This window comes from Vipera berus (genome assembly GCF_964194415.1).
Source record: "Vipera berus genome assembly, chromosome: 3".
Lineage (NCBI taxonomy): Eukaryota > Metazoa > Chordata > Lepidosauria > Squamata > Viperidae > Vipera > Vipera berus.
The window spans coordinates 52,563,643-52,578,670 of NC_138204.1; the positions used below are offsets into that span (position 1 = coordinate 52,563,643).

Consider the following 15,028-nt stretch of genomic DNA (forward strand, 5'->3'; position numbering starts at 1 on the left):
TGACTTTCTAGCTACATCTCCGTGTGTCCCATGTTTGCATTGTTTTCTGAGTGTCCAGCTTAAGCGCCAGGGTGGTTGTTTTTTGTTTTGTTTTTTTGCCAACACTATGGACTGTTGTGGATATCCGGTTCAATGCAGGGCCTTAAGCAAAGCTTTTTTCAAACCATCTTTTCGAATTAGAGAAGAGTTGCGTTAGTGCCATCTTCTGGTAAAAAGTCATCACTGAGTTAGGAGTTCACACTGTTTGTCAGCTTGAAGGATCTAGGAAGGTAGATCTGATTTTTCAGAGGGCAGCCTTTTATTCCTAAGAAGTGGGACAGTGTGCATTCATCACATTACATCTTTGCCTTTTCTGGTTTAGGACGCAATGAACTGATAGCAAGATACATCAAGCTACGGACAGGGAAGACAAGGACTAGAAAACAGGTAAAAATGCATTCCATGCTTCTCCCTTTAAAAAGTGTGTAGAATGAAAAAAATTACTAATCTATATACACGCATGTTTTTTTATCTATGCATGTGGTCTGCTGTACTGTTAACTTACATGGTGGATATCTTATCTGGCAAAAATCATGCCAAGAAGATATGTGATCTTTAAGTTCTCATTTTGACTCAGTCACTGGTCTGCTGTGAGATTTCTGTTTTATCTTTCTTAACATAGGTTTCCTATGGATGACGGCTATTTATCTCACACACACAAAAAAAACAAACACCAGAATATCTTCAATCATTTGATTTCATATGGCTGGATTTATATTTGAGAAACACTTTATTATATAATTTAAAGTTTAGGAATTAAGAATTAAGAATGGCAACTCTAGCTACTAAATCACTTGTCAGAGTTTTCCCAATATGGGTGATTTCCTGATGTGTGGCCTTCAGCTTTCCAAATTCTGCAGCCAGCTATTGCTGAATATTCTAGAAGTGAAGTCTACACATCTGTAAGTTGCTGAACTTTGAAAATTCTATTACAAGCAATAAAAATTGACCCTGGCTTTTAGCAAATCTTCCTTTCAGATTAGGCAGCTTTGGAGGACCACTTCAAAACCATTTGACCCTATAAAAAGCTGGGAAGAATCCTGAAGTGGAAGACCTGTTTAGCAAACCAGTGAATGCAAACATGTCAGTGGAAAAACTGAAGGGCTTTTATTAAGGCTGAGGTTTTACTTAAGTACTTCTACCAAACTAATTTCATTTCACTTTATCATTCTTAATCCCCTTAATCCCTTCGCCCATGCTATCCCAGCCGGCCCACCACTTCTGCAGCTGAGGCTTGGGCTCTGACTATGAAATGCAGGCCGGGACTCCATTCTCAGCTGCAGAATGAAGCTGCTCCTTCAGCTGCAGAAGAAGGCCTGGGTGCAATGGTAAGCTCCACCCCCACCCCTGCCCTAGCTTGATTTTTAGACCTGAGCCTTGCCCCCAAACTAGGGCTTATTTTTGGGCTATGGCTTATATTAGGCCCACCCCTCCAAAATTAAGGTAGGGATTATTTTCAGGGTAGGTCTTACTTTCGGGGAAAACATGGCAGTAACAAATTTTGGACTCTGCTTTTTCCTTGTACATGAGATTGCATACCACATTGTGGACAGTCTCTAGATCAGGGGTTCCCAACCCCTGGTCCGTGGACTGGCACTGGGCCGCAGCATACCACGGCATACCAGCAACCAAGCCTCATCCACGGGATACAGGCAGCACACCAAGCCATGCCCCCTCCGGTCCACGGAAAAATCTTTCTCCATAGAACTGGTCCCTGGTGCCCAAAAGGTTGGGGGGCTCTGCTCTAGATGATTACTGGATCTTGACTCTTGCTAAGTCTGCCTAATCAAATCAGAAACTTTCATTCTTCTGATCAATCTCAAAAAAAATGAAGTACAGTATAAAAAACTGAATTGGGATGGGGAATATACCATGTGGACACCTATCCGATGGTCTTCTAGCTGTTGGGGTTTTTTATGAATGGAGACAGAGCAGTCATGTCATTTGTATTGTAAAAGCTGTCATGAATGAAACTTCAGTTTAACCTTTGTTTCCATTTTCTTCCTCTTCAAACCGATAGGTATAACTTTCAGAATAATTAGGGGTTCATTACTGGAGAGCGGCAGAATTCTTTATGGAACTCCATGTTAGCTGTGTTAGATTGCAGTGCGTGAAACATTAACGAAAGCTACCTATTTGGACTAGGAAAATTATTGTTTATAGAATTACGATCAATTCCTCCTGTTTTAATTGCTTTGTGTCCTTCCATGGTACAGTGAAATTGGAAATGCCAGTCCCACATCTGTGCTGATTTCTCTAGGCATCTTTATTGGACTGTCTGAAAGCAAATCTTTCACGTTGAGCTGTTTAATCTTTACAGATATAATTCTCAGCTCCAAAGCTAACAGTCTATAACTTTCTGCTGAAACTGAAAATCATACATAGCAGGAAATGGTTTATAAGACAATTCTAAGCATATTTAATGGGACTGCAAACTGTCCCAAGAGATTGGAATGGATTGCAAAGCATGTCACTATAAAACAGAGCAGATTTATTTTGGGGTTTTTTTTCCTATTGCCTGGCTTATTGCATTTCATCAGCTCTCCCAATCATTGGAGATGTGCTTTGTATAGAGCTGTGTCTGCACAGAAATGTAAAGTTTAAAATGAATGTATATAGAGTAAGAAAAAAGCCATTTCCATTGTCTTGTTTTTAACACAGGTTAAAATTGATATATCTATTAGGTGAATTCCTTCACTTGTCTTTGTATATAATATCGATATTTTGTTAATGTGTTACGACTTCCTGCAAAGATTATTTCATTAGTCAGTTATAATCAGTCATAAATTGATTTTTTTATCCAAAATATTAAACCAGTTCTCAAAGCCGTAAACTCATATTTAATTTCTATTCTGAAGAAGTACTTCACACCTACCATTCTGCTCTCTAAAAGCAGTTTTGCAAACAGCTGAGAAAGGTTTCATATTTTCTAGGTATCGGCATTTATAGTATCGAGAACTAATATTTTGAAGAGCCTTCCCATAAACAGTTTTGATTGCCTGAAAGGCAGTTCAGTTACCTGATTAAGAAAAATCAAATAAGTACACAGGGGATTGCATAGTTGAGAAGAGTGGAAGGGCCTGAAGCAGCAAAATATCTGTAGATCAGAATTTTAACTAGTTTCTGAAATCAGTATGGTTAATAATGGGTAGAAGTCCCTGAGAAATAATGTTTAAAATTGAAAGTATCTGTTGGCAGCCAAAGAACCCTAAAAATGGTATTTCCTGGGAATATTTCCAAATGGTTTCATTCAGCAAGATTACAGCAACTTCCTTCAACTGATTCTTTCAGTAAGCATTAACTGCTATTCACCCGGCAAGCTGATATTATTCCCTCAGAACTTCAACTGGCTTAGGAGGCCAGTGTTTGTCACATGGGTGCTTGAAGCACTGTTGTCAATATGGGGTCATACCTTCATTCTTTTTGTGTTTTCCTTTTTGAATGACTTGGCGGGGCCTAGGTGTCCAGCCATATACAGGTTCTAGCTCGGAAGAAGGTGCGAGAGTACCAGGTTGGCATAAAGGTACGTTGGAGACCCTGCCCATGCATCCATGGTATGTGAGCATGGGCAGCCCCCTCTCCTTCTTTTCCTTTCCTCTGGTTGACGGCTCTGCTGTTTTTCCCCCTCTCCTTCTGCTTTTCTCTCTGCAGGTCTCTAGCCACTTGCAGGTTCTAGCCAGACGGAAATCTCGCGAGATTCAGTCCAAGCTGAAGGTACGCGCTTCCCCAGCTTTCTCACCTTTAAGCCATAGCCATGCTGCAGCTAACATACTGCACTCTGTTACTGCCACTCTGTTCCTTTTATGTCCTTGCCCCTTTCCCTTTGATCCTGGGATCCGATCAGAGCTAGAACTCTTGAAGAGGAGAGCTGGTTGGTAGATGTCCTAGAGCAAGGGGTGTCAAACTCGCAACGTCACGTGACGTGTTGCGACGTATCGCGACTTTCCATTGCCAGCAATGGGGTGGGCGTGGTTTCGCTGTGATGCATCCGGCCCGTGGGCCGGCAGTTTGACACCCCTGCCATAGAGCATCTTTTATGTTGCAGGATTTGAATAGGACAGTTCATTTTGTGTCAGATCAGTGGAAAAACAGAAGAGTAAATTTCCAGTAAGAACTTTCCAGATTGGACTTTCAACAGCTGGCTCTTGTTTTTCCATAAACACCTAGTGATACTACTAATCCTATCAGGTGACATTTGTTATATACCTTCACCTGAACTCTAAAAGTCTTCACCTAAAAGTCTTAACAAAGCTAGCTATATAGAATGTATAATGGCCTATGAAATGATGTGAGAATTGCACGCAGGTAGTCCTCGACTTACAACCACAAGGGAGCCCAAAATTTATGTTGCTAAGCAAGATAGTTGTTAAGTGAGTTTTGCCCCATTTTACAACCCTTCTTTCCATAGTTATTAAGTGAATCACTGCAATTGTTAAGTTAGTAACACAGTTGTTAAGTGAATCTGGCTTCCCCATTGTCTTTGCTTGTCAGAAAGTCACAAAAGGGAATGATACGACCCCAGGACACTCCTACCATCATAAATACATGCCAGTTGCCCTGTGTCTGAATTACTTCTGTTACTGTCCACACTGCTATACAGATAGTCATCAACCTACAACAGTTCATTTAGTGACAGTTCAAAGTTATAGCAGCATTGGGGGGAAAAAGTGACGTATCTACAGCCATTGTAGTGTTCCCTGAGGTCATATGATCAAAATTCAGATACTTGGCAACTGGTTCATATGATGGTTGCAGTGTCCCGGGGTCACGTGATCACCTTTTGCAACCTTCTGACAAGCAAATTCAATGGGGAAAGCCGGATTCACTTAACAACTGAGTCACTAACTTAACAATTGCAGTGATCCACTTAACAACGGGGGCAAGAAAGGTCATCAAATGGGGCAAAGCTCACTTAACAAATATTTCACTTAACAACAGAAATATGGGGTTCAATTGTGGTCGTAAGTTGAGGACTACCTGTATTCTGGACCAACTGCAGCTTCTGGGTAGACATCTCCAAGTAGAGTACGCTGCAGTAATCCAGTCATGAAGTGAGAAAGAGCACAATCAACTCAGTTCAGGTTGTACAATTGAGCATCACCTGCATATTGATGATGCCTAACTCCAAACAGCAGGTGACCTTAACCAGCGGTTTCATGTTAATGTTAAAAGGGAGCATTGAACCCTACTGTTATTGTTAATTATATAACAATTATCTACAATAGCAATATGCCATTATTAAGTTATTACTTTGAATGTAATTATTAAGTTATTAGTGTGAGTGGGTTAAGCTTGAGTTAATTTATTTTTTAACATAGCAGGTAGAGGAGCAAATGAAACACTCATTACTCTAGCTCTCTTAAGGAAACTATTGTGTGATGTGTTTAAGAATCTAATAAATTATCTGGCAAGGAAGCCTATGCAGTGGTTGCAACAGAGATGCACACAACCAGAAAGGAACATGGCTGTGGCTGAATCAGGATATGTAGAACAAGTTCATGAAACCAGGAACTAAGGAAACTGGGCAAGGATGCAACTGGAGAGCTTTATCCTGTGATTGCCTTTCCTTTCCTTCTGTGGTTGGCTTTTTTTCTCCTTATTCTGTAACTGGAGATTGACTAACTTGATCCCTTCCCTCTGTGTGTTCTTTGTATTGTGATTTGCTGAATAAAATGTCTGAAGGTGGAGCACGGAGAGTGGGGTGGTTCTAAAGGAAGTCAGAGGATATTCTTAACTGATCTGGAATATCTTTTCATTTTTGTTGGTAAATATATATGCCTTGGAAAGAACCGAAAAATTTACAAAATTGCCTCTCCCCTTTCTAGATTCCCCAAGGTAGAATATATATTTAAGTAGGATTGGGAAAGTTGCAGATAGTTGTCTCCCCATCTTTTGACCCCCAAAGAAAAAAAAGTATTGACTATTTAGAAAACAGACTACATTGCCTGTATTTATTGTCAAAGCCCAGGTTTCCGTAGAATTCAGTAAATACTTCCGGTTGAAGACTGACATAGAAGAGTAAAAAAAAGATGTAGAAGTGAATTGTATGCAATAATTGGGTATAATTCTAGAGCATGTTTACTTTCATTCTGACCCTGTAGGAAATCTTCCACAAAAGTTAGAAAATACATTACCCCAGAAGTGAGGTTGGCATGCTGGTCAATTGACGCCAAGAAATATTTTTGTCAAATACTTTAGAAATGCCACTATGTACAGTATATTTTACTTTTTCTTATTTGTAAGCAAGAAAAGGAGAAAAGACAAATTTCCCTTTAAGCTCTGTATTCAGAGTAAACCTTAGCTACTTGCTGTGAATATTGCCAGTGGCAAAATCTCTTCCAGGTGGGTCATGTGTCCAAGTGAAACCAGGAAGCCACATTTTCAAATTATTCCTCAAGTTGAAATTTGATATTATACTGGCATCTGTGGGAGTAGGTTATACTGAACTCCATACAACTGGCTTCTGGCTGAATATGCTAGGTCAGGGATAGGCAACCTCGGCTCTTTTATGACTCGTGGACTTCAACTCCCAGAATTCCTGAGTCAGCCATGCTGACTCAGGAATTCTGGGAGTTGAAGTCCACGAGTCATAAAAGAGCTGAGGTTGCCTACCCATGTGCTAGGTGGTTCATTAGAAGACAAGCCGTGTATACACAGTGAACCTGACCCAAGGTTATTATAAGAATAAAATGGGAAGAGTATTCATACCCTAATTGAAGCCCCTTGCACAAAAGATAAGTGAGAACAAAGAGGGATTGGTAATGAAATCACTTATCACCCCTCTTTTGAAGTTAATGTCATTACTTCATAATAACAATTATTATTATATAATCTTTTGAATACATATCAAGCAATATATTTGGTATCTTAACTGGTTTTTAAAAATTGCTGCTGTAACTCTTAGGTTTGAGATACATGTATACTTGACAGCTTTTTACAGGATGCATGCCCAAATTAATCCTGTTGTTGCTGGTACTTTAATTTTGATATAAGGAAGATCCTTGGAAGAAAATGCTGGACCTTGAGTGTGTAGCAGTGCAGTCACATCGCTAAGCCATGTTGTTCCTGCATGTGCATCTGTATGCCCGTAACTGGGGCTGCGTGTGTTCTTATACCAAAACATGGCTTTTGTAGCCTGTTTTAATATGAGTTAGTTGTCCACAATACTGCATTTCCGATTTTTAAAAAATGTTAAATGATGAACAAAAGTATATTCATTTGTAACAGGCTTACAAAGTAATTAACAATGAAGCCCTGTATATTCTACTTCATGACAAAATGACCCTTTTCAGATTCTTGAATTAGCCAACTCATTAGGCATCACTACTAGCAACTTGTGCCTTGGAGTGAGGGAGGATATTCAGAAAATAAATTCTCCTTTTATAACTGCATTGTGACATTGAAATCTACTTGAGATGATCTTTAATTCTGTCCCTGCTTGCTCAGAATTGAGATTTTGAGACTGGCCCAGTATTGATAAACTTATCTCAGCTTCAGTTCTGGATTGTAAAGATGTTTCATGGCATCCTTAAAAGAGGGACTAAAAGAAGAAATGGCTTCACAGCCAATTCACTGAGTTAGTCTTTAAACTTTAATGAGGGAGCCAAAGAAAATATAAAAACAGTGCAGAAGATCTAATGATTCACACAATTGTGTGCACGCAAGGAATGTATTTTTAAAAGTACCAAATATTAATGTTAGAATGCACTGCTATTCTTTAATATATAGCATAAAAATTTATAATTATATCTATAATTCAGTGCAATACTTACTTAAGGCCATCATATTTGCCCTGCAAAAATCCTGGATGGGTTTTCTGTATGTTTTGCCATCTAGTCGTCATCCAGACTATTGCAGTCTAGATAGTCCTAATTTACCTCTTCTGTATAATTGCAAGCCCATGATAGAAGAGAACATCATTGAACACTGAACAATGAGCATTGCTTTTCATTTGTATCTGTCTAGTGTGCAAAAGTGTATTACCATCCATACATAGACCTAGACTAATTTGCAGAAGAGCAAAACTGGAGAGCCTGCTCAGTGTTTGACTTTTCAAAAGAAACTTGCTCATTGTTCACTTCATTTGTGAACACGAAGAAGATATCCACTGAGATTAGCATCCTCCCAGGTGGGATTTTCCACCCATTCCCTTTTTTGCCAAAGTTCCCAGGATTCTGTGAAGTAGGATACATTGGAAATTGGCCTTGCTCAGATGTAATTTATTTACAAAGTAAAGTTAGATGTCTGTGGAGATTCTCAGTCATCCAGATCATGGTTGTTCCAAAGGTGCTTTTTCAAAAGGCAACTTTCTTTGTTTTTGCTTCACATCCAAAAAACTGAAGAACTTAGGGAATTGAAGAAGCTTCTTGGATGATAAGCGAAATGTCTTTAAGGAAAAACAAAGTCCAGTTGCCTTTTGGACAAAGTAAAGGTAGATTATTTAATACCTTGAAATCCTATTATGATTATAGATATTATGCAGATTTTCCTCACCCTTCACCCATACCTGGGTTCTAATCATATCTCTCTTTTTTTTTCCCCTTCATGCAGGCTATGAACTTGGTAAGTACCACCCAGACCTGTCTTTATTTCACTAGTTTTAAATACCGTATAGGTCCCGAGAAGATAAAAAAAAATCCTTAACCTCAGTGAAACCCAAAATGATGTCTGATAGCGCTATAAAGAGAAAAATAAGAAGCTGCTGTTTGGAGAATTTGAACACTATGCTATGAAGCTGCCTGTGCTTTGCTTCTCTGACTCTACTTAAGTTGTACAGAACTGAAGAGTTTGACTGTCTCTGATTAACACGATTCCTTGAGAATCAGCTTTCTAAAACTAGTGGCAACTATCTCGTTATTTTTCAGAAACAGCTTGGATGAATGGTTTATAGTTAGTGTACGGTAATTGAAACTCAGACAGAAAATGGTTTTATTATTTATTTATTTATTTTATTTATTTTAATTCCATTTATATCCCGCCCTTCTCCGAAGACTCAGGGCGGCTTACAAGCTTAGCAGTAGCCTTCATTCTATGTATATATGCCTGCTTATTAGGGCTTTCACACACACCCCCAAGCGGCATTATTACAAAGTCAGCTTAATTGCCCCCAACAATCTGGGTCCTCATTTTACCTACCTCGGAAGGATGGAAGGCTGAGTCAACCTTGAGCCTGGTGGGACTCGAACCTGCACTAATTGCAGGCAGCTGGTGTTACTTAAGGAGGCATTAGCCCACTGCTCCACCAAGGCTCTTGTAACTGATACTATATAAAATTACCCCTTAATTTCAGATGGCTTGTTATTTTTGTGCCCTCTCAAGGTATGGATTAGCAAGCCCTTCTTCTGTTGGTTTATTCATTTTTATTCCATTTTGAAGGATCAAGTCTCAAAGGACAAGGCTTTGCAGAGTATGGCTTCCATGTCTTCAGCACAGATTGTATCTGCCAGTGTCCTGCAGAACAAACTGAGTCCTCCTCCTCCACTCCCTCAGGCTGTCTTCTCTGCTGCTCCCAGGGTAAGAAATGTCCCACACAAGCAGTTAGGATGCCTAGGAGAGATGCTCTTGGCATATTTGAAACACGTTAGGTATTTTATACGAACCTGCATCAGCTATCCATCTCTGCCTTTTTAAACTCAAGTGCCATGTTTAATCACTAAGCAAGGAAGTCCTGAGTGGCTTGCAAGCATGATGGTGAGCCAGGGGTAGCTCCTGCCGATGCAGGAGAGTTTGTCGGTGGGCACCATACAAACAAGTGCCACTAGGGCGGTTGGGCATGCACTACAGACTGCAGGTGGGCACATTCTATAGAGTAGTACGGGATCCCCAGGATCTCATACTCCATAGCCAGATTCCCCAGGAGAAAAAGCAGCAGGAATGGGAGGTTTTTTGTTGTTTTTTTTAAATTCCATTTATATCCCGCCCTTCTCCGAAGACTCAGGGCGGCTTACAAGCTTAGCAGTAGCCTTCATTCTACGTATATGCCTGCTTATTAGGGCTTTCACACACACACACACACACACACACCCAAGCAGCATTATTACAAAGTCAGCTTAATTGCCCCCAACAATCTGGGTCCTCATTTTACCTACCTCGGAAGGATGGAAGGCTGAGTCAACCTTGAGCCTGGTGGGATGCGAACCTGCACTAATTGCAGGCAGCTGGTGTTACTTAAGGAGGCATTAGCCCACTGCTCCACCAAGTTACTTAGCGGAGTGACTTTTGGTATTCCCTTCTGGCTTCCCTTTGCTTGTGGGAAGCTGGCAGGGAAGGTTGCATATGGTGATCATGTGAGCACGTGGCACTGCAACCATCGTAAGATCATGATCATGAGACTATGGGAGTTCTAACTTCTGACAGTTGCTGAACAAGTGGTCCTTATCCGAGGACTACCTCTACCAATTTTGAGATTGTTTGTGAATTTTAAGGGTGTAAATAATACTGGCTTGCCCCTCAAAATCCTCCTCTCCATTCTCATCCCTTCGCCCACCATCCCCTGCAAAATGGATATAAGTTTCCAGCCTCATTTTTTTTTCAGTGATGGTGTTGAATCAGCAGGTGGGCTCCTAAGGTTCTTGCAAAGATCAGGAAGCTCAGTTACAGCAACTAATTCTTTCACAGTTTGCCTACCACTAACTATTACTTTACTAAAATTAAGAAAATACTCTGGCTTTGTGTAGAGGTACCCACTGATGTGGAGGGACACGGTGGCTCAGTGGGTTAGGATGCTGAGCTTCTCGATCAGAAGGTCGGCAGTTTGGCGGGTCGAATCCCGAGTGCCGCATAACAGAGTGAGCGCCTGTTACTCGTCCCAGCTTCTGCTAACCTAGCAGTTTGAAAGCACGTAAAAATGCAAGTAGAAAAATAGGGACCACTACGGTGGGAAGGTAACAGCGTTCTGTGCGCCTTTGGCGTCTGGTCATGCTGGCCACATGACCACGGAGACGTCCTCGGACAAGCGCTGGCTCTTTGGCTTTGAAACGGAGATGAGCACCAGCCCCTAGAGTTGGAAACGACTAGCACGCATGTGCGGGGGAACCTTTTCCTTTACCTTTTACCCACTGATGTAGTCCCTGTTTTAAACTGTCTGCTAGTGGCAAAAGTTTCCAACTATTTTATAGAAAATGTATTAAATATTCCCCCTTGACATGTTGTGAATCACTGAGGGATGACGTCAGCTATCTTTGATTTCATGTTTTCTATCCTTTTTACTTTCTCAGTTTTGGAGTGGGGCTATCCCAGGACAGTCTGGATCTTCTCAGGAGTAAGTAGGGTGGGGTGGGATGGGATGGGATAATCGTGAACATGACTTTTGTAGAGAAGGCGCTTGAGCTGTATGCTATGGATACATTTTTAATGCTGATGCAAGATTATGGTTTTCAAACAAAGTCTTGTCACTATTTTTCAAAAACACGATAATTGAATCCTAGTTACCTGTTGCACACAGAGATTGCTCCAACTCAAATGTAGAAAACATTGTCTAAACTCTTCCATTGTTTGGATAATGTTCCACTTAAGAAACCCTGCCACAGCAAAGCCCACCAATATTTCTTTTATCAGTTGTTTTAAATTTTTGATATTTATTTATTTATTTATTTAATTATTTATTTAATTAATTAATTAGTATACCGCCCTTCTCCCGAAGGACTCAGGGCGGTGAACAGGGCAATACATAATAAAAACAAGATACAAAAATTAAAAATTATTAAAAAGTAATTAAACAGCAATGCCCGTAATAAATTAGTACAGATTAAAAGTTAAGACCAATTTATAAAACCCAACCCCATCCCATCAGGCCAGGCCAGCTTGTTCAAAAAGGTGGGTTTTAAGATCACGCCGGAAAGAGCGGAGATCAGGCGCCATCCGGAGCTCGACCGGAAGATGGTTCCATAAATCCGGCACGCCCACAGAGAACGCCCTCCCCCTGGGGGCCACCAGTCAGCATTCTTTGACCGGTGGCACCCTGAGGAGGCCCTCTCTGTGGGAGCGTACTGGGCAGAGGGAAGTTGACGCCGGCCGCAGGTGCTCCCCAAGGTATTCCGGACCCATGCCATGTAGGGCTTTGTAGGTCATTACTAACACCTTGAACCTCACCCGGAAGACAAATTCCAGAAATCCACGATTATGCTGGATGGCATGAAAAGACCCGTCAGGTCCAGCACTGTGCTTCCACATTGACTGGTCTGTGACTATGAGAAACCCACTGGTGTGAATGAGCTAGCACCTTTCTGCTCATATGCAGCAAATCCCAATGATGGCAAAGCAATGATATGCAGCCAATGACATCATCACATAAACGCTGCAATTTTACATCCGTACCCCAATGTCTGATGTAAATATGTAAATCATGAGACTTATATTATGATAACACATATTTCATCGTTTGCCTCACCCTTGCCCTTCTACTATTGCTCGTATTGCCTAGTATCTGATACTCAGAGAAAAGCTGTACCTGAGATATGCAGATTAGGGGAAGGTTTTTCAAAATAACTTAACCTATTTTATGTTATTTTGTTTTTCAGCATTAAACCTTTTGCACAACCAGCCTACCCCATTCAGCCACCCATGCCTCCATCACTAGCCAGTAAGTGGTCTGTCTCACTTGATTTTTCCAACTTAGCCTCCTCTTGATGCTCTACTATGCATAAACTAAAACTTTCTTGTCTCCTGTCTCCTTTACCACCATCCATCTGTGATTCCATTATTTGTTTACACGGTACAGCTCTTTTCTGCCATTGCTGCTCTCAAGAACTCTTTTCTTACCAACTGCAATAGTGAATTTAATTGGAGTAATTATCATCTTAATGAAATATAGTGCCACTAGGCTGTGTGTTTTGTAATTTATATGCAGCATATGAATGCAGGCTGCTCATCTAAGTTATGTGTTCTCTAAAATAAGTTTTTGCTTGTCCTCAGTTCACTTGCCTGTAGGCAAAATAAAAGCAGAATCAGCATGTAAGATATTATGCTCACATTCATAATATACTTACACATGAAAACAGGGATTTTTGCACTAAAATCAAATTGATGTTGAACGAATGCTGAACCAGTAAGTAGAGAAATCACAGAATTATTGCTTTAGGGCCATAGTTAGTCTTTGACTAGAATTTTGTTCTGACAACTGGAACAAAAGCTTCCTACTATGTATGCCTTTATACTACTTTTCTAGGTTGCACTTTGATGCCTTGGTTTTGTTCTGTAGATCCTCTTCTGTAAAATGGGATATATGGACTGGTTGAGAGCAGGAAGTGATGCAATTCAACCGAAAAAATAATTTATACTATTTAGTACTTATTCAGATATTAGATTCTTAGAACATTCCATGCAGGGAGTACCTCAAGGTTCTGCCTTAATCCCAGTACTCTTCAACATTTTCATAAATGATCTAGATGTGGAGATAGAAAGGGAACTCATTAAATTTGCAGATGACACCAAGCTAGGAGGAATAGCTAACACTTTGGAAGATAAACTCAAGTTTCAGAAGGACCTTGACAGATTTGAACACTGGGCGCTATCCAACAAAATGCAATTCAGTGGTGAGAAAAGTAAGGTCCTACACTTAGGCAAGAAAACCCAAATGCCCAGGTATAGAATAGATTGTACCTATGGGCTACAACTTAAGTATGAGCCAGCAGTGTACTGCAACTGCCAAAAAAGTCCATGCAGTCCTAGGCTGCATCAACAGAGGGATAGTATCAAGATTCCGTAAAATGATAGTGCTGTTTTATACTGCACTGGTGAGACCATACTTGGAATATTGTGTCCAGTTCTGGGTCACCATGATAAAAAAAAATGATGCTGAGACCCTGGAAAGAGTACAAAGAAGAGCAATAACGATAAGGGATCTGGAGGCTAAATGGTTAAGAGAACTAGGTATCTCTAGTGACCACTGCCCGTTCGAAGAGGTGCGCGCGCACCGGGCAGCTGGGAGCCGCAGGAGACGGCTCAAAGAGCCGCATGCGGCTCCGGAGCCACGGGTTGCCGACCCGTGCTCTAGTCTAATGAAGAAATGGACTAGGGGTGAACATGATACCAGTCTTCCAGTACTTGAAGTGCTGTCACAGAGAAGAGGGGGTTGATCTATTTTCCAAAGCACCTGAGGGCAGGACAAGAAATAACTAGCGGAATATCATTAAAGGAAGATTCAGTCTAGAACTAAGCAGAAATTTCCTGACTGTGAGAACAATCAACAGAAACACTTGCCTCCAGAAATTGTGGGTGCTCTGCCACTGGGGGTTTTCAAGAAGAGATTTGTCTGGAATGGTATAAGATCTCCTGCTCAAGCAGGGGGTTGGACTAGAAGACCTCTAAGGTCCCTTCCAACCTTGTTATTCTGTGTTCCTCCAGGGACTCAGTAAAAGCAGAACACTGTCTTCTTGTATTATTATAGCAAATTTACGTCATGTTTTATGCAGGGAAGTTATCTAATTCATAGCAGTCTTCATATTTGTCCTCAGGACAGATTTCTAATCAGCACCTCTGTTTTGCTCATGAATAACCTTACCTTAATTTAACTTATTAAATTTGTTATGGCTGCTTACTCTGTTGGATTCTGGTGACTTATACAATCCATTAACAATAAAAACAATGAACCATTACAGAGACATAAACAGGCAGCTTAAACCAAAACAACCAAAACAATAAACTCTATAGATACAACAGAGCTCTCACAAATGCATCAATAAACCCATTAACCCCAGGCTTCCGATAAAGGCAGGTTTTAAGGACTTTCTAGAACTCCAGGAAAGTGGGAGCCATTCATATATTTTGGGGACTGCTGTTCCAGAGGGAAAGGGCAACAAAGAGAAGGAGGCATGCTTCCTCAGTCCCACAAGGTGGCAGCATCTAATAGAGAGAACTTTCTCCATAACCTTCCCCAAGAGACTGAATGCTTATTGTCCAGAATGGAAAGGTCCAATGATGGCCTCTTTATTCTTTAAGAAACAGTGTGTTTCATATTGCTATCTCCTAAGTCCATAGACAGCCCAGAAAT

The 15,028-nt window shown here is 40.7% G+C and overlaps 1 protein-coding gene across 2 annotated transcripts in view; it reads left to right on the forward strand.

Moving 5' to 3' along the window:
• TEAD3 (TEA domain transcription factor 3) overlaps positions 1-15,028 on the forward strand; it is a 98,258-nt gene that overhangs the window by 72,734 nt on the left and 10,496 nt on the right. Inside the window, exons 3-8 of one of the 2 annotated variants that reach the window (XM_081324523.1) lie at positions 362-426; positions 3,500-3,562; positions 8,590-8,601; positions 9,415-9,552; positions 11,256-11,299; positions 12,558-12,619. In XM_081324523.1, the coding sequence (XP_081180649.1) occupies positions 362-426; positions 3,500-3,562; positions 8,590-8,601; positions 9,415-9,552; positions 11,256-11,299; positions 12,558-12,619 (384 nt within the window). Of the gene's footprint in view, positions 1-361; positions 427-3,499; positions 3,563-3,690; positions 3,754-8,589; positions 8,602-9,414; positions 9,553-11,255; positions 11,300-12,557; positions 12,620-15,028 lie in introns of both variants that reach the window. The other variant, XM_081324524.1, reaches the window with a different exon arrangement.